This window comes from Hyaena hyaena, unplaced genomic scaffold (genome assembly GCF_003009895.1).
Source record: "Hyaena hyaena isolate Hyena2069 unplaced genomic scaffold, ASM300989v1 scaffold_1455, whole genome shotgun sequence".
NCBI lineage: Eukaryota > Metazoa > Chordata > Mammalia > Carnivora > Hyaenidae > Hyaena > Hyaena hyaena.
The window spans coordinates 119,807-141,018 of record NW_024082087.1 but is presented as its reverse complement, the minus strand read 5'-3'; the positions used below and the strand labels follow the sequence as shown (position 1 = coordinate 141,018).

The 21,212-nt window shown below is 45.2% G+C and overlaps 1 protein-coding gene across 1 annotated transcript; it reads right to left on the bottom strand.

Annotated features, from left to right (window-relative positions):
* UMOD (uromodulin) lies at positions 1 to 12,706 on the bottom strand. Its single transcript, XM_039223810.1, has 10 exons — positions 12,607 to 12,706; positions 10,692 to 11,465; positions 10,478 to 10,585; positions 8,868 to 9,076; positions 7,780 to 7,928; positions 5,688 to 5,933; positions 2,643 to 2,805; positions 1,963 to 2,044; positions 1,185 to 1,226; positions 1 to 62 (listed from the first exon to the last, which is right to left on the bottom strand). Exons 1-10 carry the CDS (start codon positions 12,704 to 12,706, stop codon positions 1 to 3), a joined length of 1,935 nt encoding a protein of 644 aa, XP_039079741.1.
* Between the last annotated feature and the right edge of the window lie 8,506 nt (positions 12,707 to 21,212).

The following is a 21,212-nucleotide window of genomic DNA, read 5'->3' as shown; positions in this document are numbered from 1 at the left end:
TCACTGAGACATCAGGGTCAAGGAGGCCGACAGAAGCAGAGGCAGCCAGACCTTCAGGAACCCTGCAAAGAAAGCAATTACAAGTCTGCTGCTAATATTGTGCTTTTGTGCAAAAATAACCTAAGATACCTCCTCTAGACTGACCAGTTAAGAAAGGATAGCCTCTCTGGGCTGATCAGTTAGAAAAAGGAAACTTCTTTCTCTTTATCTGCTCTGAAATCCAATTAGAGAAAGGTGCCACTCAGGGGAGAAAAAGGTGGACCAGATTGAAGAAGACAGTCTTTCCTCTGGCCCTAGGATTGGTAGCCCCCCTCGAAAGGACACTTGTGCAGTGCCCAACCTAATCAACCATCCTTGGCAACCTTTGGATATTCACAGAGTACAAGCCTCTTAGGGACACCTTAGATCTTTAGTTCCAAGCTCCCTGCTACAGGGTTGGACTAGTTCAGGTAAAACACTAGGTTGGTGTAACAACTCCTTCAGATCTAGGTACCAGGAGCCAAGAAGGGCAACAGTTACATGGATTTACTTTTCATCTAGATTTTCAGACAAGTTAGTGTCTGTGAAAATCAAAGGCCATAAAATGCCACCTGTTCCATGGCCTTTGTCATCAGAGGAGCAGAGAAACAGGATTTCTTATTTGTCTGTTGTGTTCATCCTGGAACTAAGCATGGTCCTTGGCATGTAGTCACACTGAACATATATTTGTCACCTGTTGAGTGAATCCTGAAAAAATGTGTTAGAGATAAATCACAAAGCTTCAGGAAGTGCCCAGGGTGCAGATCTAGTGTGTGCATGTCTACTGGGTATATGTTTGTTTAAGTGTGTGTGGGTCTGTACCTGCAAAATATGCACGCATGAAACTCTAGCTGTCCGTGTATGTGTGTGTGTACAAATATGAATATATGCATGTGTGCACATGCACAAACATGTGTGGGTGATGTACATTCTGATATGCCAGTCAGTGCATGCCTGTGTCTATATGCACATATGCACTAGCAGGGGGCAGCATACATATATGTGTATATGTACATCCCTAGGACCAGACGTTTCTACAGATGCAGTCACCTCTTCAGAGCTCAGGCCAAGCAGTCCAGGTGCTTCAGCACATCCTGGGCTCATAGATGAAAGCCACAGAGGAAGGTTCTAGTAGATGTCCCCAAGAAAAGGGGACCTGAACTTACCCAGGCTGCTGGAAGCAGCCCTTGAGACTATGGCCTGGACATCTGTAGAAGGAAAGAGAAGGATCAGTGTAAGAAGAAGGCATGCAGTCGGCAAGAATTCAGTTATAACCCTTCAATTTGTTCTTCTCCTTGCACACAGTATAGTCTTTAAAACCCAGATCTGACCATGTCATTTCTCTGCTTTGGGCCTTCAGGGGTTCCCCACTGCTTTCACGAGAAAGGCCCTAAACCTTAGCAACAACTGTTAAGTCCCCACATGGTCTGGACCCCCCCCACCCCCCACTGCCCCCGGATCAGCGTATCGTATCCCAACATCCTCTTCTTTTCAGCCTGCCTGGCCTTTTCTCAGTTCCTCTAGCAGGCTGGGCTACCTCCCACCACAGGCCCTTTGCCCATGCCGTACCCTCTGCCTGAGATTCCCTGCCCCTCACCCCTTTTCCCTGACCCCTCTTAGTTAATCCCTCCTCAGTGTGAATAATATCTGTTCCAGTGGTCTCTAGGTTCCATGTGAACCAGGTCTCTCTGCTTTTGCTCACCACAAGATCCCCAATCACTAGTATAGGTCCTAGCATATAGGAGGCACAAGAACAGATTTGCGCAACAGAATGAACAAATGACTGGGAGCTGGTAAAAGGCAGCTTATAGTCCACCTTGCCCCACAGAGTCAACTTGCTCCAGTCTGAACACAGTAAGATCCACATGTTGAGTTCTGTCATCCCTCCTCATCTCCAGAGAATATTCCCCACCAGGAGCATGGGGAAGGAAGTGTCTCTCTTACTTTTTCGTGTGATGGGACCCAAGTTCAGGATGTGGGTTTGGTCTATGATGCCCCCACTGCGGAATCGGGCCCCAGAGCAGGTCTGTAGGAAGAAGGCAATGAAGAAACGCTTCCATGAGGGAGACTGAATGTGGTCCTGCCGTGGGGAATGGGCTGCCCTCCTCACTGGGGCTTCCTCCCACCTCAGTCTGGGGCTTGAGGATGGGAGAGGCAAGGGTTGTCAGGAGATCTGCATACCTAAGCTCATGCCCCACCTGTACCATTTGTTAGGTGTACAATCTTAGGAAAGTTACCAAAGTTCTCTGAGCAGCTCATATAGAAAAAGGAAGTAATAAAATTTCTCTCCTTTAGTTACTACAAATAATTTAAGAAGTTAACCCAGATAAGGTGCACCTGGTGCTTTAAAACGTCAGCTTCTGTTATCAGAACACAAGCCTGCAGATAAGCCAGAACATTTACCAGCCAATCGCAATGTACTGATCCTGCCTGATTTCCCAAAGCTTAGGTCTCTTACCTGGCCATGCCTACCCCATCTTACTGCTCATTCTATTCCTGGGCTAAAAGAGAAACAGCCAAAATGTTTGTTTTCTCTTAGACCTTGTGGCCAAATGTCTTTGGTTATGGGAGATGGGGGAGGGGGAGGTTATGGCACGCGGCCTGAGGGAAGAAAGGCAACTTACAGGTTTGCATTTTTCATTAACAGTGTCACACAGATAGACTTCACAGTGCAGGTAGACCAGGTCATAGTTCCCAGCAAAACGGAACATCTGGACAGAAAATCGTCCCTGAGGGGACTCCCCATTCTCCACTACCTGGATGGTTGAGTCCTCAGTGCGTGGACATCTGGGAGGTTTAAGTCATATAACATAGTTGGTTAAGTAAGCACTCTATGGCCAGTCTGGGTTCAAATCTCACCCCACCATTTATTATTAGATGTGTGTCTTTAAGCAACCTAATCTCTCTGTGCTCCAGTCTTCCTATCCATATAAAAGGACTACTATTTGTAACCCGTTTCATAAGATACCTGTGAAGATTAAGTGAGTTAACTTTTCAAAGTGCTTACTATAGTATATGACACATAGTAGATGCTACATATGTATGATGCTGAAGTAAAACTGTGGTCAGCACAGAGTTGAAACAATGTAATGAAGCCAGCGTGGTTTCCTAGGAGATGACATTCAGGATCATTAGCTACCATTGCTTTGCTGTCTTCTGTGTGGCTGGTTCTAACTATAACAATGGACAGCTTCTAAGTCCTGAGGGGCAATGGCCAAATGGGAGTGTGTGTGCCCATCTGTAGACATACACAATGGCACCGAAACTCAAAATTGCACATGCAGTGACTCACGTATATGCTGGGCTGGATCAAGATACATGGGCAGATAAATTGAGCATCTTCTCTGCTGTTTTACATGATTTGCTCAGAATTGATTGAGGAGAGGGCCTGGATGCTGACTGCAAAGAGGAAGAACTGAGAAGGGAACTCTGTGCTTTGTGTCCTCCACAATTCAATCTGATTGCAAAGGTGCACAGTCCACTTGGCAAAATAAAAGCTCTGAGGTTAAGGGGACCCACCGCCTGAAAGCCCCATGCATGCAACCTGAGCAGGGCATCCAACCCTTCTCACTTCTCCCCAGCCAGCTCCTCCTTACACATCCTGAGATGTTTGGCATCCCTCTTAGACTGGTGGTCCCAGTCTAACTCTCACACATGACCAGACAGAAAAACAAAGCACACCCAACATTTCTTCCTGCTTCTTTTTCACAACTTTTCAAGCATTTCACAGAATACATGCTCAACTGAACATGTGTCCATTTCACATATGAGAACACGAATAGAGAGATGAGACGGCTTATGTCTCTGGACTAAGAAGTAGCAAAGCCAAGATGTGAACCCATATCTTCATGATGGCCCAATCAAGATCATCCCAACCCTTTTCCAAAATTTTTTTTGCCTTACCTAGACACCACCTTTATGTATGTTTTCCTGTGTTTCTCAACACCTATATTATTATCTACTTACTATTTTTATCAAATATATGTACATTTTTATTGGAGTACATCTAACTTTTTAGAAGAATCTTCCGATCCTGACCACAAATAGCAAACCAGTATCACTTGCCATAAGCAAAACATGACCATTTACAGATAAATACAAAGTAAACCATGCTATTAAATTTTAGTTAGCTACTGTCACAGCTAAAGGCCCTAAAACAGACTTACGCTTTCTTTCTGTTGCAAAGGGGATTAGCAAATAACAGAGAGGTGTAAACGTCAGATGAGCACCCAACTAAGACTTTTCCCTTGATGTATTCAGGACACATTCTTTTTTTTTTTTTTTTAATTTTTTTATTTTTTACAAATATTTTATTGTCAAATTAGTTTCCACATAACACTCAGTGCTCATCCCCAAAGTGCCCTCCTCCATGCCCACCCCCCCTCCCCCCCTCATCCATCAGTCCTCAGTTTTTGTCAGCATTCAAGAGTCTCTCATGGTTTGCCTCTCTCCCTTTCCCCCACCGTTTCCGCCCTTCTTCTCCCCCTTGTTCCTCCGTCAAGTTCCTCCTAATCCTCCTATACGTGCAAACATATGATATTTGTCCTTCTCTGCCTGACTTAGTTCGCTCAGCATAACACCCTCAAGGTCCATCCATGTTGCTACACATGGCCAGATTTCATTGTTTCTCATTGCCATGTAGTATTCCATGGTATAGATAAACCACATCTTCTTGATCCATTCATCTGTTGATGGACACTTAGGCTCTTTCCATGTTTTAGCTATTGTGGAGAGTGCTGCTATGAACATTGGGGTACATGTGCTTATTCAGGACACATTCTAAGAACTAAAACGGGAATAGGTCACTGTCTTTCTGACTATGCTATTAAAATTGCAAATGTCCCTCCCCTTTCCCTGCTTTGGGTTTTTCCTATAGCTCCATTACCACTGACATGCTATAGATTTATCTTGGTTACTTATTGGTCGCCCCCTTCTTGGAATATCAGCCGTCTGAGGGCATAGAATTTTGTCTGTTCTGTGCACTGTGTTATGTACAGAGCCTGGCACACAGGAAGCTTCCAAAAACATCTGTTCCATTTTGAATGACGTTGTGAATTACTTTCTCACAGTGTGGCCCACGGCTCTCCAATGCCTCTGGAGTAAAAAGTAGCACTCCTGTGTCCTCCCTTTTACAACTGGTCCTTCATTCACTGTGTCTCCAGCTCACTCCTCCCAGCCAAATACTGCTCACTTGCCTCCTGCCCTGGGTGAGTGCACCTTTCAGTCAGGTTTCTTAACCTTTTCTTGAGTCCTGGACACCTCCAGCCTTCTGGTAAAGCCTATGTATCCCTCCTCAAAAATAATGTTTTAAACACATAAAGTACCTAAGATTATAAAGGAAAGCAGTTGAAGTGTAGTTCTCAAAATATTCAAACATTTGATATATGCATTATATATTTACATATCTATTATATATAAATACATATACTTATAAGTATATATATTGATAATACATTAAATAATTTCTAGTAGAAACTAATATTCTAGTAACTGAAAGTACTGACGTGTGCAAATGTTCTGCTAATACTTCTATGATTTGTTGCCTATATTCATAATGGATGGTGATGCTAAATTTTCAGCTAGAGATTAACAAATATACAGATGTACTTTATCCTAAATCCCAATCCAGAGGCTGCCCCCTTCTGCCCTGGTGAGGCCCTGGAACTCACCTGTCCTGGATGATGAAGTACTTCAAGGGGTCCGTGGCATTGCTGCTGGGTGTGGCGTAGCAGTTGGTCATCAGCAGTGCAAACCGGGACAAGTCACCCCCATCCAGCATCGTGCCCACGTAGAGAAAGGCCTCTGTGGCCAGGGTCACGGAGGAGCCTTGGTAGGGCTGTGTGTAGGTAGGGCTCTGGAAGAGTGCCATCCGCACAGTGAACATGCCTGTTCCACCCACACCGATGTTTAGGGCACTACAGGGAGAGAGGGGCTGGTGAGAAAACCAGATCTGAGCACAGCAACACATGGCCCACCCTTTCTGGTCCATAGTCCTGGGCAGCCCCTGGCAGCTCTCTGCATTTTTATCCGGCAGTTGGACTGGAACCCACCCACTACTGCAGTGGTTGCAAACTGCAGTGAGCAGACATGGGTCACCTGTGCATCTTGTTGAAATGCAGGTTCTGGTTTGGTAGGTTTGGGTAGGGCTCAAGGTTCTGCATTTCTAACAAGTACCCATGTGTTGCTGATGCTGCTGAGCCATAGATCAAATTTTTTGTAACATGTCCGCCCCCCTCACTTGGTAGCCCTTGCCTTTAAGAAGTGCAATAAACAAATTCTCAAGGGAATCGCCTACATTTCTTCTTTGGTCTCAACCTGGAACAGTTAAAAGGATGGCTATGAGTCCTACAGGCCTAAGTCAGAGTTCTGGTTCTACCTATAGCAGAAGACGGGTTTTGTAAATGGGTTCTTTATAACCATATTGAAAATAGCTACACTAATGTAAACTTCACAGGATGAGCCAATAAAGGACATTATAAGGATATCTGATACCCTAGAAATAAGGTATATGATAAAAACCCAGTAATGTAGAAGTCTATTTTATAGGTAAGGAGTGGGTTATTGGCTTGGACTCAGACTTGAACCAAGGCAAGATTTCTAGCTCAAACCAGAGAGATGTCTGCACACAAATGTGTTGTTCTCTGAAGTCTGTCAGGCTGAGACATGGCCACATTGCCTCAGTGAACTGCTTGGCCAGATGATGCTCCAGCCACTGGCAGACAATGAGCAACCTTCTTCCCCCAAGTCAGCCACGCACCCTCATCAGTACCTAGTGCCCTTCCTCCAGTCTGGTTGGCTCAAAGAACATGTAACCATGGGCAAGCTTCATAATGAAGGCCATGATAGAGTGGGGCTCTGGGCCTGATGGCCTGGGTTTGAATCCCAGCTCTGCCACTTACTAACTAACTTTGGAGAGGTTACTCAGTCTTCTCTGAGCCTCAATTTCCACATCTGAATAATGGGAATAATAATAACAGTAATATCTACACCTTAAGGTGCTCTAAGATTTCAATGAGATGCTTCCTATAGAGCCATTAGCACAATGCCTGACATATAGTCAGCTCTTGATAAGTGCTTGTTATAATTACAACTGTAATTTTTTCCAACATCAGCATCACTGGACTGTGATTCATCCTACTCAGAGATTTTCAATTTTTTTAGCAACAGGATCCTTTTATAAAATTATTTTTAATATTAAAACATCATGTGGCACCCCATATGGGTGGAACTTTTCTGGTTCACCTTGCAGGCATCCCCAAAGGCACTTCAAGAGGCATAATTTACAAATCCCTCTTTAATCAACTCCTCCTTTTTACAGAGGAAGGAAGGAAACTGAGGTCCAAATATAGCATATGATTTATATATCATATAAACAGCAGATCTGGACCAGGAACTCTCCCTCCTTCCATCTGGCCCAACCACCCTGCCCCTCTGATAAGCCAGAGGCCCTAATATTTGACTCACATATGCAAAGCACTGTTGTGCTTCTAAGAAAGTACTGCTAAATCCATTTCACATAAGACCGATACCCAGGGTGGGGCTATCAATTTCCAAAGCCATCTTGTTAGTATGTGACAGAGCCTGGATTTGAATCTGGGCTCCAGAATTCCCAGTTGGGCTGTATTCCATTGAGAATACTGCTTCCCAGTATCCCCACCCAGCTCCTTGTGGCTGGCAGTTGACAGGGCAGCTGAGGACCTGGTGTTTAAAGATTCGTGGGGTGGAGTCGGCCGGGGCACTGGGGGCCCTCTCTGGGCGCACCTGACCATTGGCTGCAAGGAGGTCTTCAAACTGACTTTCATGTCCAGGGGGTAGGAGCATGCAAAGTTGATTTTGATGTTGAGGTCACGGATGATGATCTCATCTGCCAGGTAGAGGGTGTTGCTGTACGTTGCATGGGTTTCATTCCTCTGTGTTGGGGGGTGGGAGTGGGAGAAAGGGGCATAAAAATCTGAGTAGGACTCAAAACCAAAGGAGTTTCTCTGCCCTCCCAGCTGTCATAATCAGAAATTATAACAAAATAGCAGGCATCTACAAGCATGCATCATGTGCTAGGTCCTGAGTTAAATGCTCCTCTGGCATCACTGCATTAGCCCCTTCAATGACCCTGAGAGGCAGGGTTACTACCTCCTTGTTTTATGATGAGGAGACAAGGTTTCTTAAAAACTGAGTAACTCTGAGTAACTTGCCCACAAGATGTGAGATCTGATAAGCCTGGGCTCTTCTGGTTAGGCTATACTTCCTCTCTCAAAGACTAAAAACCATGTCCTGAGTCATTGTTAATGCTAGAATTTTAAATCCTGCATGAAGCAAATGACAACTTCCTTCTTTCTTTCTTTTGTCTTCTTTCCTTTTCTTTCCAGGGGATGAGGGAGTTGGGGAAGCAGTATTCACTCAGACATTGACCTCTAGGTCCCTTTTGAAGAGGTTTCTGTAGGTGAATTCCTGGTTCTCTACATACCAGTGATGCAGGTCCTTGCCTCCCAGGACTACCCAAGATAGATAGACCTGCTTCTGAGCCCAGTGTCAATACCTACTGGCTGAGAAGAATCACTGCCCTGTATAGGTCCTTCTGTTTCCATCTGTAAAATGGGGAACTGTCATCAGGATCATTCTCTTTATTTGAAGCTGACATTTATTAAGCACTTACACTGTGCCAGTCACTGTCCTCATCACTGTACATACATTAACTCATTCAATCCTCAGAAAACCTATGAAGTAGGTACTGTTTTCCCATTTTACAGTCGAGGAAACTGAGGCACAGCCAGGCTCATACAACTAGGAAATGGTAAAGCTAGGGCTTGAACCAGGCAGTGCTCTCACTCTATTCCACACTGTCCAGCACATACCGTCATCACTGTCCCACAGGGGCCATCCCTGGCTGGAGTCACCACAGATATCCAGTCCCGGTCTCCCTTCTCAATGAAGCCCGAACACTGGCTGTCACGCAGGTACATGAAAACCTTCTCAAAGCCCAGGCTCTTCAGCTGGCACTTGCCCAGGGACACCTTGATGTCATTGGCCCCACACTCCAGTCTGCGCTCCAGGAGGGAAAGATCTGAAATAGTCAGAGAAGGTGGGATTGGAACCCTGTGACCACAATTCAGTGTCCACCACATCTCCAGGAACCGCTGGTTGGGCTAGCCACCACCTGAGGGGCACTCAGATTAGCCTTTGTGCTATGGTCTCCCTATCAGAGGGACTGAGGCACAAGATTGGACTATGAGCATCACTGAATGCTCAGGGCCAACCATCAGCCCCTTGTTACCCTTCATGTGGATTGTATACAAAGCAAAATATTATTTTGGGACCATTCACCCCCCAGCATTAAATAACACTGAATCTCCATAAAACAAAACAACAACTACATTAATTACAGCATCTTTCCATCCTTTCTATATCAAAGAGATAGTCCTCACTAGCTACTAATATTTTTAATGCTGTTCACTTGCTAATTTCCATTTTAAAACAACAGAATGCAGATATCAGGCTAAGTGTTTGGGGAACAAATGAATATCTAGCTGGATTTTTTTAACTTTTTAAAATTGAAGTATTACACATATGCTGGAATTTAATAACATTCTTTCCTTGTATTCATTTTTTTAAATTATTAAATGTTTTATTTATTTCTGAGAGAGAGAGACACAGCGTGAGCAGGGGAGGGTCAGAGACAGAGGGAGATACAGAATCTGAAAGAGGCTCCAGGCTAGCTGTCAGCACAGAGCCTGATGCGGGGCTCGAACCCACGAACTGCGAGATCATGACCTGAGCCGAAGCCGGGTGTTTAACCGACTGAGCTACCCAGGCGCCCCTCCTTGTATTCATTTTTACTGTTACCTTCTATCGAAGGTGTTACTTGCCACAGATAGATGCCGTACTGACCATTAATGTCTCAAGTTTATTTAAAAGAAGGATTCAGTCAATTTAGTGAAAAACAAGTTAATAATAAAAATCACAGTAGAGGGTAGTACCTTGATAAAGCAAAATTATAAAGCTGGAACTTGGATGTGACTAAAATCATGACTGAAGTGTGGGAGATACTATCCTGCTTCAATCATTGTACATATGGGGAATCTGAGTCTTAAGAGATGGCCACAGCCCTGACCTGGGTCCTCTAGTTGTGAGTGGAAGAAACCATTGGCTGGTCACTAGTCCTTTGTTCTTGAACTGCAAAAATATGCCTTAGGTAGCCTTTGGGTGTGGTGTGCTAGCCTCAGAAAGAAGGAGGGGATAAGGAGGCCCCCCAAGTGCTAGGAGCTTTGGGGTCAACTAAAATGACATCAGGAGCTCAGAGAGCTTCTGCTGGTCTTAATAGATATTACTGGACCTGCTTTTCACTCAGATTGGATGACATGTATCCCCATATCATCCCTACATGTCCCCAACTCACACACAGGAACGTGTCCCTCCCCCAGTTACTGACATTTCTCAGCACCTTGCCTCCTCCCACTGGCCTCACCAGTGACGTTGAAGTCCTGTTTGCACTGGCAGCTCCATGTGCCATCATCCGATTTGCAGTCCTCGTCTATACCGCACTCCTCACACGTCCCCAACACAGAGCTGGGGTCTGCAGGGTCACAGACACAGCCAGTCAGCAGGGATGCCCCCCAGCCTCCCATGGTGCCCACCCAGGCCTGGAATGAAGGTGGGGGAGAGGGGAGACGCCCACTCACCTGTGCAGTAGGCCAGATAGCACTCAGGGGGCGCAGTCAGGTTGTAGACATAGTAGCCCGCACAGGCCTTTACTTGGACGGGTGCATCCCACAGGCAGCAGTGGCCACTCCAGTGTGCACAGGCCATGCGGCTCACGATGCCCTCGTCACTGGACGGGTGCGAGCCATTCAGCCACATGGGTGCAGCCGTATTGCAGCTCAGGACTGGCACGCATGTCTCCGCCAGGCGCACGCCACCCTGCCCCATGAAGCGGTACCAACCACTCAGGCCTGAGTCGCAGGCATAGCCCGCTCCATACTCGGTGCTGCGCCAGTACTCATCCAGGATGCGGTGCGCCTGGCATGGGTCGGTGCACACAAGCGCGTCGCCCTCGGGCACGCAGTCCAGTCCTAGACCGCAGGAGCCTGGGGAACACTCACAGTGCCACCCATCACCCCAGTAGCCGGCAGGACACACACACGAGTAGTTGCCTCTGTGGTTGATGCAGGTGGCCAGGGAGTGGCAGCCGCTGAGCCCCGGCTCAGCGCACTCATCCACATCAGTGCAACCCAGCCCAGGCGTCAGGCGGAAGCCATCAGGGCAGGTACACAAGTAGGAGCCCAGCGTGTTCACACAGATGCTGTCCTCGGAGCAGTTGTGCACCCCAGACATGGCACATTCGTCTAGGTCCATGCACATAAGGCCATTGCCAGTGAAACCCACGTGGCAGGAGCATGTTGTGGCAACCCCATCCTCCATGCAGGTGGCATTGCTGTGACATTCAGAGCAGCTTCCTGTGGACAGAAAAGCCCAGCCTCAGAGTGGTGGCAGCTGGGTCAGTGGTCACCCGGAGAGTCCTCCTGCATCTCTTTGGGTACCATGTTCTTTAGACTTAATGGAGGACTCCCCCCAAACCAAATACCAGAACTCCCCTTATGATTCCACTGTGTATTGTTCTGTGTTAAGCATTGCTTTCAAACTGTATCTTATTTAAAAATATCCATGTTTCCATATCCAGAGGAATAACACAGAGTTCTTGACACAATGGTATGATTAGGTGACCCTGACACCACTTCCCCACCTTTGAACATTTAATGCTTTCTGCTCAGATCTTTCCTGCCTCCCCTCTGAAGACTTCCCCAGCTCTCCCAGACAGGGGTGTTCCCACTTTGTGTGACATCCTCCATGACAATAAAAGCAGTAAAGATAACGAGCTATTGTTTGTTAAGCATTTACATTGGGATCTGTGCTTTTCACTCATTGTCTCATTGAATCCTCCCCAATGGCCCCTGTGGGATTGCTTTTGTATTTCTCCTTATTTTAAAGATGAGCAAACTGAGGTTCAGAGTGTTTAAACCCTGTGCTCTGTTGGTAGCAGGACCACAGGACAGGTAGCAGGACCTGCTCTTAACCAGGACACTGACATGGCATTTACTGTGCCCCAGAGTTCTCCAGCTCGGGGGAGAGGCCCAGTTCCCTTCTCCAGGGATAAGCTGAAAGCTAGATGAGGATGATGCAAGACCCAATGGAATGACCTCTTAAGAATGCAAGGGGAGGTATTTGGGAGTCACTTAGGTGTTTCAAATCTCCTGTGTGGTTAAGTATGTTCCTGACCTTCCAGGAAAATGGCAGGGGACCTTAGTGGTATTCTAGACTCTTGCCTCTCAACGTATGATCCAAGGACCACAGCATTAGCATCACCTGAGAGCTTGTCAGAAATGCAGAATTTCAGGCCCTACCCCAGACACATTGAATCAGAGCCTGCATTTTAGCAAAATTCCTGAGTCCTGTATATGTGAAAGCATCAAAAATGGATTTAGGATAAATCGAATTCCAAGCATGATAGGAGAGGGGGTGTGATCTCCTCTGCTAATGGTGGCATTGTTTCCTACACACACACACACACACACACACACACACACACACACGACTTACTTGCTTCTGAGGTGTCAGTGGCTACAGCTGTTATGACCCAAGAAGTTACCACCACTGCCATCCACATCAAAGTTGAGGTCGGAGAAGAAAGCCGCCCCATTCTTTCTGCTCTTCAGAGCTACTTCTGCTGTGGGGAAGACCTGCCCAAAAGCAAAGATAGGTTGACCAACGCCCCCCCCCCCCCCGGGGTTTCCTCCCAGTTTGTGATGCTTGGAGTCCTGTGAACAGAGGTGAATGGGATAAAAGCATGATCTAACTCACCTCCCTAGAGTTGGGAGGTCTGCTTTTATTGTACACTGCACAGCTCCAGAAGATGCCATTTATATGGACTACAAAAAGTATGCAGTGCTGTGGCCCTTGCTTTGGTGGTTTTCTCATCTGTGATCTCACCCTTACTCCCACCCACATTACCATCTGCCCCCCCCACCCCCCACCCCCGTCTCAGTGCATCTGGAAGAACTGAGTCTCATTTGGAACAGGAAGCAAAATGGGGTAGAATGTTCTGGACTCACCATCATAGGAGGCAGCTTTGGGTTAACAGCCAACTCCCAATCCCCTGCTGGAAAACTTTCAACTTCCCCAAATCCACTTATTTATTCAACAAACGTTTATTGAGTAGCTACCATGTGCCAAACAGGGGGCTACACCCCAAAGAAAACAATGAACAGGATAGGCAAGATCTCTTACTTTATGCAACTCACATATCGCAAAGAAGTAGTGTGAGATAGGAAACTCGAGAGGCGATTAACCTTCACAATGAATGTTAATGTTTACAGAGTGGTCACTTATTATTTCACTCAATTGGTGAAATAATCCTAGGTAGGTAAAATCCTAGGTAGGTAAAATACTACCCCAATTTTTCCAGCAGCAAAGTAGTTTAGCATGGTGGTTAAATGTTTAGGACTTGGAGCCTGCAACAGGGATTCAAATCCCTGTTTTACCAGTCGCTAACAGTGTGACCTTGGGCAAGGTATTTCACTTCACTAACAATTAGTTTCCTCATCTATGAAATATGGATCATTGCTTCCACAAACTGAGTGCCTATGATGTGCCAGGCTTAGTTTGATGTCCTTATGATCAAAGAACTTTGTGTTCTGGAGCAGTGTTTTCCAAACCTTTATGGCTAGGATCTGCTATAAAGAAAATATTTTTTGCCATAAATTGGTATAGTTGCTTGTGTATGTGCCTGCCTGTATACATACACATAAACACATAATAGAAGTTTAAAAAAAATTCTTATCATTACTGTGTGCATTGCTGGTTGACATTGTCTATAGTATTTAGTTAAAAGAAAATTTTGGATATAATCCACAAATAATTTCATGATCCACTAATGGGTGTGACCTATACTTTGAAAACACTGTGGTGGGTAATAACTGACTGCATATTGTCATGGGTATTAAGTAAGATGATATATGCAAAGCAGGGCCTAGCACATAGCCAATGCTGTTGTTCACTGCTATATTTTCAGTGCCTGGTACATGGTAGGCACTTAACTAACATGCATTGAATGAGTGAAGAAATAGTAGTCATTGTTATTAGAAAAGCACAGAGCACAGTCTCACAGAGAGGAAGACTGACAAACCAAAGATAATGAAGCCAATTATCAGCAGAGGAAGGACTCGCTCTCTAGGTCTGACCCAAGTGTCCAATCTCTTGATTTTCTCCCCCCACCCCCCGCCCCCAAGCAGAATGGGAAGTAACAGACAGGTAGGTGGGGCAGAAGTGGCTAGGAGAAGAGAGAGCTGTAGATAGCCTTACCTGAAGCCAGAAAGGTAGAATTAATCTGTTTACAAGTACGTGCCTCCTATATATACATCTACCACTGGCTGGCAGTCTTTCCTCCAATTATCCTCTGGTTCTGTTTCTTGAGATTGTTTTCTTGAGGGTGGAATATTTTCCCCTTTGGGCACAGTATTTTCCTTTCCTAGGCTGTCAGGTTGTTGTTCATTTTCCTAATATGTTGACACCTCAAATGATTGACATTGGGGGTCAAACTTGTGCCTGCAAATACAAGGCCTCTGTTTTGCACCTTTTGACATAAAGAGATTCCTTAGTTAGAAATTAACTGGAAAAGCAGTGCCAAGGTACTAGGCTTTTTCTTGCTCATTGAGAAGGACAAAGTGGACTCAAGGAGGCAAGCAGAGGCTAGTATCTCAAGCCAGACTGACTTGGGAAGAAAAGAGATGTTTTTGGTTTTGTTTTTTTAATTTGAGAGCAGGAGCAGGACAGAGGGTGGCGTGGTGGGGAGAGAAATCCTAAGCAGGCTCCATGCTCATTGAGAGCCAGACATGGGGCTCAATCCCATGACCCTGGGTTCCTGACCTCAGCCAAAGTCAAGAGTCAAATGCCCAACTGACTGAGTGACCCATGAGCCCTAAAAAGGAGTGTCTATTGTCCCCATTGGGACATGTACCTGTGGCCATTTGGGTTCCCTGCCCTGGAAAGAGGACCCTTTAGAAGCACACTCCATCCTCACAGGCTAGGCAAGCTCTTCGATGGTCCAGGCATGGCAGGAGAAGAGCTGAAAACAGTTGAAGGTTGGAGCCAGGAGGTAGTTGAGACATCACTGGACCAGACCCACTCTGTGGAACAAGGAATCTGAGTTCCCATGAGGACAGGCCCTTTAGGAGGTGGATAACTTCATGACTGAGTAGACTGAGTTTTGATTCAGTTGGTCTGGCTTTTCATCAGCCATTTATTGCATGCCAGAGGGCTCATTTCTTAATCTTCCTGAGGTCATTTTCATCATAAAGGGAAAGTGCCTATCTCCTAGAGTAGTTATGGTGGTTGAAGGAGAAGATGTAAGGACAGACATGTAGTAGCGATTCTACCCATGGAAGTCACTGCCAATGCTGCTTTGCTGATGGACAGTCACACAGGTAGAAAATGACAGAGCCCCCTCAGGATAATTTTGTAGGAGTGAAATTTCTGGGTCAAAGAAGTGGTAGAGTTTTATGAATTTTGATACCTCTTCCCAAACAGCACCCCAGAGAGATTTTTTAAAATTACTTTATGGTCCTACCATAGTACTGACCCTGAGCATTTTACACTTTCTTTTATCTTTGTCAAAAAATAAGTGAGAAACCTCATTATTTACTTTTGCAATTCTTCAGTGAAAAGAGAAGTCATTATCTCTTCATTTGTTGGTTATTTATTCTTTTCTAAACTGGCTGTTTGTGTCCTTTCCTTTATTTTTTCTCCTATTGTTTAAGAAGAAAATAATCTTCTTCTCCATTTTGGGTGGGGAATATCATTTCTGGTTGGTGCATATGATGCCCTGTCTAAACCCAAGTCCAAGTGTCTTTAAAAGATTAAAATGGAGGCTCTGGGTGGCTCCTGAGGTTGTCTGGGCAAAGGCCACAGGCCAGAAAATGGGGCATTTGTTTTGGAGACCATTTATAAGTCCAATAACCACATTTTTATAGTTTCTCTATTTGATGCTTTTACATCTTGGGGCTTTGCTGGTTGCTGAGGGACTGCCCCTCCAAGCTAACTAATTCCTACAGATAGCAGAGATCTGCCTTTCGTATGCAAATCAATCACCCACAGTCTACCCCCCAAGCCCTCCTTTGCCCAGAGTTCTCACTCTTAGGCACTATTTCCCTGCCCTAATCATCCCATGCCCAGGCACCAGGCAACCAGGGATGATTCCCAGGATTCCCAATTCCCACTTTCCAGGGCCCACTGAAATTTATTCAAACTAGCCAGTCCAAAACCTACTTATCATGCATCTCTTTTTCCTTCCCATGGAAACCACAAGAGAGGCTCTTGCTCATCTTCCCCCTTCTCCCTTGACCTCCTGATTTACCCCTCCTCTTGGGGGTGTGTCCCCTCCTCTTGGGACCCAAGAATATAATTAACTATGTTTTCAATGGCATCCACTTTCTCATGGTTAGCCTTGCCGTACCTGAATAATAATAAAACCTACATTTTATTTTTTTATTTTTTTTATGATTTGATATGTAAGCAATTTTATCTTTTTATTTATTTATTTTTTTTACAAATAGTTTATTGTCAAGTTGGTTTCCATGTAACACCCAGTGCTCATCCCCACAAGTGCCCCTCTCCGTGTCCCCCTCCCCCCCCACACATCCATCAGTCCTCAGTTTTTGTCAGCATTCAAGAGTCTCTCATGGTTTGCCTCTCCCCTTTCCCCCCACTATTTCCACCCTTCTTCTACCCCATGGTCTTCCGTTAAGTTCCTCCTAATCCTCCTATACGTGCAAACATATGATATTTGTCCTCTGCCTGACTTATTTCACTCAGCATAACACCCTCAAGGCCCATCCATGTTGCTACACATGGCCAGATTTCATTGTTTCTCATTGCCATGTAGTATTCCATGGTATAGATAAACCACATCTTCTTGATCCATTCGTCCGTTGATGGACACTTAGTCTCTTTCCATGTTTTGGCTATTGTTGAGAGTGCCGCTATGAACACTGGGGTGCATGTACTCCTATGCCTCAGCATTTCTGAATCCCTTGGGTAAATTCCTAGCAGTGCTATTGCTGGGTCCTAGGGGAGTTCTATTGTTAATTTTTTGAGGAACCTCCACACTGTTTTCCAGAGGGGCTGTACCAGTTTACATTCCCACCAACAGTGTAGGAGGGTGCCCGTTTCTTCACATCCTCACCAGTATCTCATGTTCTCTGATTTGCTCATTTTAGCCACTCTGACTGGCGTGAGGTGGTATCTCAGTGTCGTTTTGATTTGTATTTCCCTGATGAGTAGGGATGCTGAGCATCATTTCATGTGTTGTTGGCCATCTGTGTGTCCTCTTTGGAGAAGTGTCTGTTCATATCTTCTGCCCATTTCTTTACTGGGTTGTTTGTAAAACCTACATTTTAAGACAGTAAACGTCACCTGCACTCAGAGCAGCTGGATCATCCCTCCTGTGCTGTTTCTCTAGTTTTCCACTCCTTCTTCAAAACTCTCACCCTTTCCCAGCCCCACACATTTAATAACATCATGGTGTAGTCATGGAGCCACTAAGCGATGCCTCCCTCATCTTCTCCGTCTTCCTGTCTCTGGACTCATCTTCCACATCTCCTCTCCTGTCATGATGAAGGTAGCATTCTTCTTCCTGGGCTGATAAACTTTCTTCCTCACCTTCACTTACTGCTTCCTCCTGTAACTTCCTCTTATTGTAGACACTTGAGAGTATTCTCATCTGTTAGTTCCTTCCATAGAAACATTCCTTTGACCCCACACTCCCTCCAGCCACCATCCTATTTTCCAGCCACTCATAGCCAAACTTCACAGATTTATCTGCACACTCTCCAATAAGGTTCACACTGATATGCTTCCTGATCTGCCAGCTCCATTGACTTTTCTCGTCAAGACCACCAAACACATCCACATTGCCAAATACAGTTGCTTTTTTTTCTTTCTCTTGCTTCCAGAAAAGTAGTCAAAAAATATTTTTGAACAAACCTTAGTCAGTTTATCAGAAGTTCCCATTTTCTTGGAATGCTCTTCTCTCAACTTTTAAACATGGGTAGGAGATTTGATCTTAATAACCTTGACAGCTGTTACTTACTGAGTGCCTTCTCTTAGGCCAGACACAATAAATGTTCCAACACATGTTACCAAGAAGACTGTGGGTCAGAAAGATTAAGTTGCTTCCCTGAGATTACCTAGCTAGCCTGTGTTAAATCCAAACTAAACCCCATATCTTTTTCAGATTTACTTGTAAGATGCATTGCACCCCTTGGGGGTAAAGAACATTCCATGTTTGGCCATGAGGAATAGGTGCTTTTAGGTCTTTTTGTGAGGAAGTGAAGCTAAAGTGTGGAGAAATTTGAAAAATTGATCAAACAGAATACAAAGGACTTTTGTGAGAGTGTTGTGTATTGGGAGGGGGTAGAAAACGAGTCAAGGTGGGGAAGACATTTCCAAGAGAGGGCCATTACAGGCCTTACATACCTATAACTGCTTATCCCAACCTGAGCCCCAGATACACATGGGAGACTTGCAGGTAGCACATCCATTCTCTGGCTAGTGGCCAGTTGGGAACTCTGTTGCGTGTGATTTATTCCTAGCAGCCCCCATGAACCCCTCCTTTGACCAGCAGTTACATAGCCTTAAGGCTGAGGCAGGTGAGCCTCACACCATGTCCTGAATACTAACACCTGCCCCTGTCAGGGCAATCTGGCTCAGGTGAGTTGTAGGGCCCCAGGCTGTTCCCTGCTTCATCTGGATGTGGATACGCCAGGTTTGGGGGTGGGAGAAGGAGGTATAGGACCTGGCTTAGGAAACCTGAAGAGGTATAAACAGCCTTTCCCTCATATAATACATGGCAAGTGGAAAGGCCCAGATGATTTGAAGAGACTTTGGTCTGTGAAATATTACGCCCCGCTTTTCAAGAGGAGTTCTATTGCCACTTGGCCAAAATGATTAACACAAATCAGCAGCATGAGTCTGTGGTCAAGGGAATAATGACTTCCCAATATGTCTCTGTGCTAGTCCCCAGAACTTATGAATGCTACCTTACATGGCAAAGAGGACTTTGCAGTACCATTAAGTTCAAATCTTGATATGAGGTTGTCTGGGCAGGCCCATGAGCTAAGGAATGTAAGCAGACCTCAGAAGCTAGAAAAGGCAAGTCAAGGGATTTTTCCAGAGGGGACCAATCCTCCTGACACCTTGACTTTGCTCAGTGAAATTGACTTTCAATCTAGCTTCCAGAGTTATAAGAGAGTAAGTTCGTACTTTTTCAAGCCACTAAATTTGTGGTAATTGTCAGAGCAATAATAGGAAACTAATGCAGATATAATTTGGGTTTCCAGGCAACTCTGTCAGCACCTACCTTTGGGGATGACAGTTAAATCATGTATCTCAGAGATAGGGTGCTGGCTGAAATCAAATTTCATTTGATCTATGGATACTTATTTACTGAGCACCTATTGTGTCCAAGTGGCATTCTAGGCATTAGGAATACAGTGGAGAAGAGAAGAGATATATCTGCTCTCCAAGGGATTACCCACCAGTGGGGGAATCAAGCAGTATATTAGTGCATAGCAAAATAACGTGCTTTCAAATATTGGTACCTAGGAAGCCCTCTTAGAGGTGGTGACATTTGAACTGAGGCTTGAAGGATAGAAAAGACATCTGCACGAAGATCTGTGGGAGTGCATCATGTGTGCATTTAGGCAGAAGGACCAGCCATGAAGAGAGAAAGCACTTGAACTATTCAAGAATATACAGGAAGTATGGCTGGAGCCTAGAAAATGACACAGAGAGAGAAAGGAACAGAAGATACCTGCGGAGACAGAACTTTCCAGGCCTAGAAAGCATGGTGAACCGACCAATCTTATTCTGAAAGGGATAAAGATGCCATTACAGAGTTAAAACAAGATAGTGTTGCCAGTTTTCAAGAAAATGGCTTTTTAAAAGATAATTTCAGCAGCTTTATGGAATATTGGTGGGAGGTGGGCAAGGAACTACAGAATGGCAATAGAAGCACCATTGGAGAGACTTCTTTGGCAGAGAATGGTGGATGAAGGTGGAGGGAAGTGTATGGAGTCACATGGAGATAAGTGGGACATGTCAGTGGACAGAAGTGGGTAGAGTCAGTGCAAGTGGCTGGAGTCACATGTATGGGTGGAATTACTTTTAGGGTAGTAAACAAATGGGCTTGAGGATTATCCTAACACCTTGCTGCTTAAGAGAGTGCATCACATACTGAAATATATAAGACTGAGGACATGTTCAGGGCTGGATCTCTTTCTTACTGTGCCAAAATGAAGCCTAAACAAATCAGTCCACTTCGTTTGTAAGTTTCGGCCACACTCTGGGGACTCCAACCTAGTGGAGGAGGTGGTATGTAGAGTGGTTAAATGTAGTCTCTGGAGTGAGAGTGCCTGGGATCATATCTCAAGGGCTTTCTGGCTCTGTGATCCTGACTTGGTTGCTTAACCTCTCTTTGCCTCAGTTCCCTCACATGTAAAATGGGGATAACGAAAGTGACGTGAGAATTACATGACTGTGCAGCATGTTGTAAACACTCAGTAAATGTTTCAGTTATGGCTTCAGTTGCAAACCTGTCTGAATTCTGGGCCAAACAGTTCTTCTAAGGCAGCACCAACCACAAAAAATAGGTAATGCATGCACGGCAAAGGAAACAACCCACAAAACTAATAGGCAACCAACTGAATGGGAAAAGATAGTTGCAAACGACATATCAGATAAAGGGTTGGTATCCAGAATCTATAAGGAACTCACCAAACTCCAAACCCAAAAAACAAACAACCCAGTAAAGAAATGGGCAGAAGATATGAACAGACACTTCTCCAAAGAGGACATCCAGATGGCCAATAGACACATGAAACGATGCTCAGCATCCCTCCTCATCAGGGAAATACAAATCAAAACCACACTGAGATACCACCTCACACCAGTCAGAGTGGCTAAAATGAGCAAATCAGAGAACACGAGATGCTGGTTGAGGATGTGGAGAAACGGGCACCCTCTTGCACTGTTGGTGGGAATGTAAACTGGTACAGCCCCTCTGGAAAACAGTGTGGAGGTTCCTCAAAAAATTAACAATAGAACTCCCCTAGGACCCAGCAATAGCACTGCTAGGAATTTACCCAAGGGAT

What these genes read in the sequence shown, in the direction of transcription:
- UMOD (XM_039223810.1), bottom strand. Translation starts at nt 12,706, where the DNA reads ATGGGGCGGCTTTCTTCTCCGACCTCAACTTTGATGTGGATGGCAGTG. An exon ending in CACTGACACCTCAGAAGCAA is followed by an intron (nt 11,466 to 12,606) that starts GTAAGTCGTGTG and finishes TTCTGTCCACAG; the next exon opens with GAAGCTGCTCTGAATGTCAC. An exon ending in GGGTCCCATCACACGAAAAA is followed by an intron (nt 1,227 to 1,962) that starts GTAAGAGAGACA and finishes TTCCTTCTACAG; the next exon opens with ATGTCCAGGCCATAGTCTCA.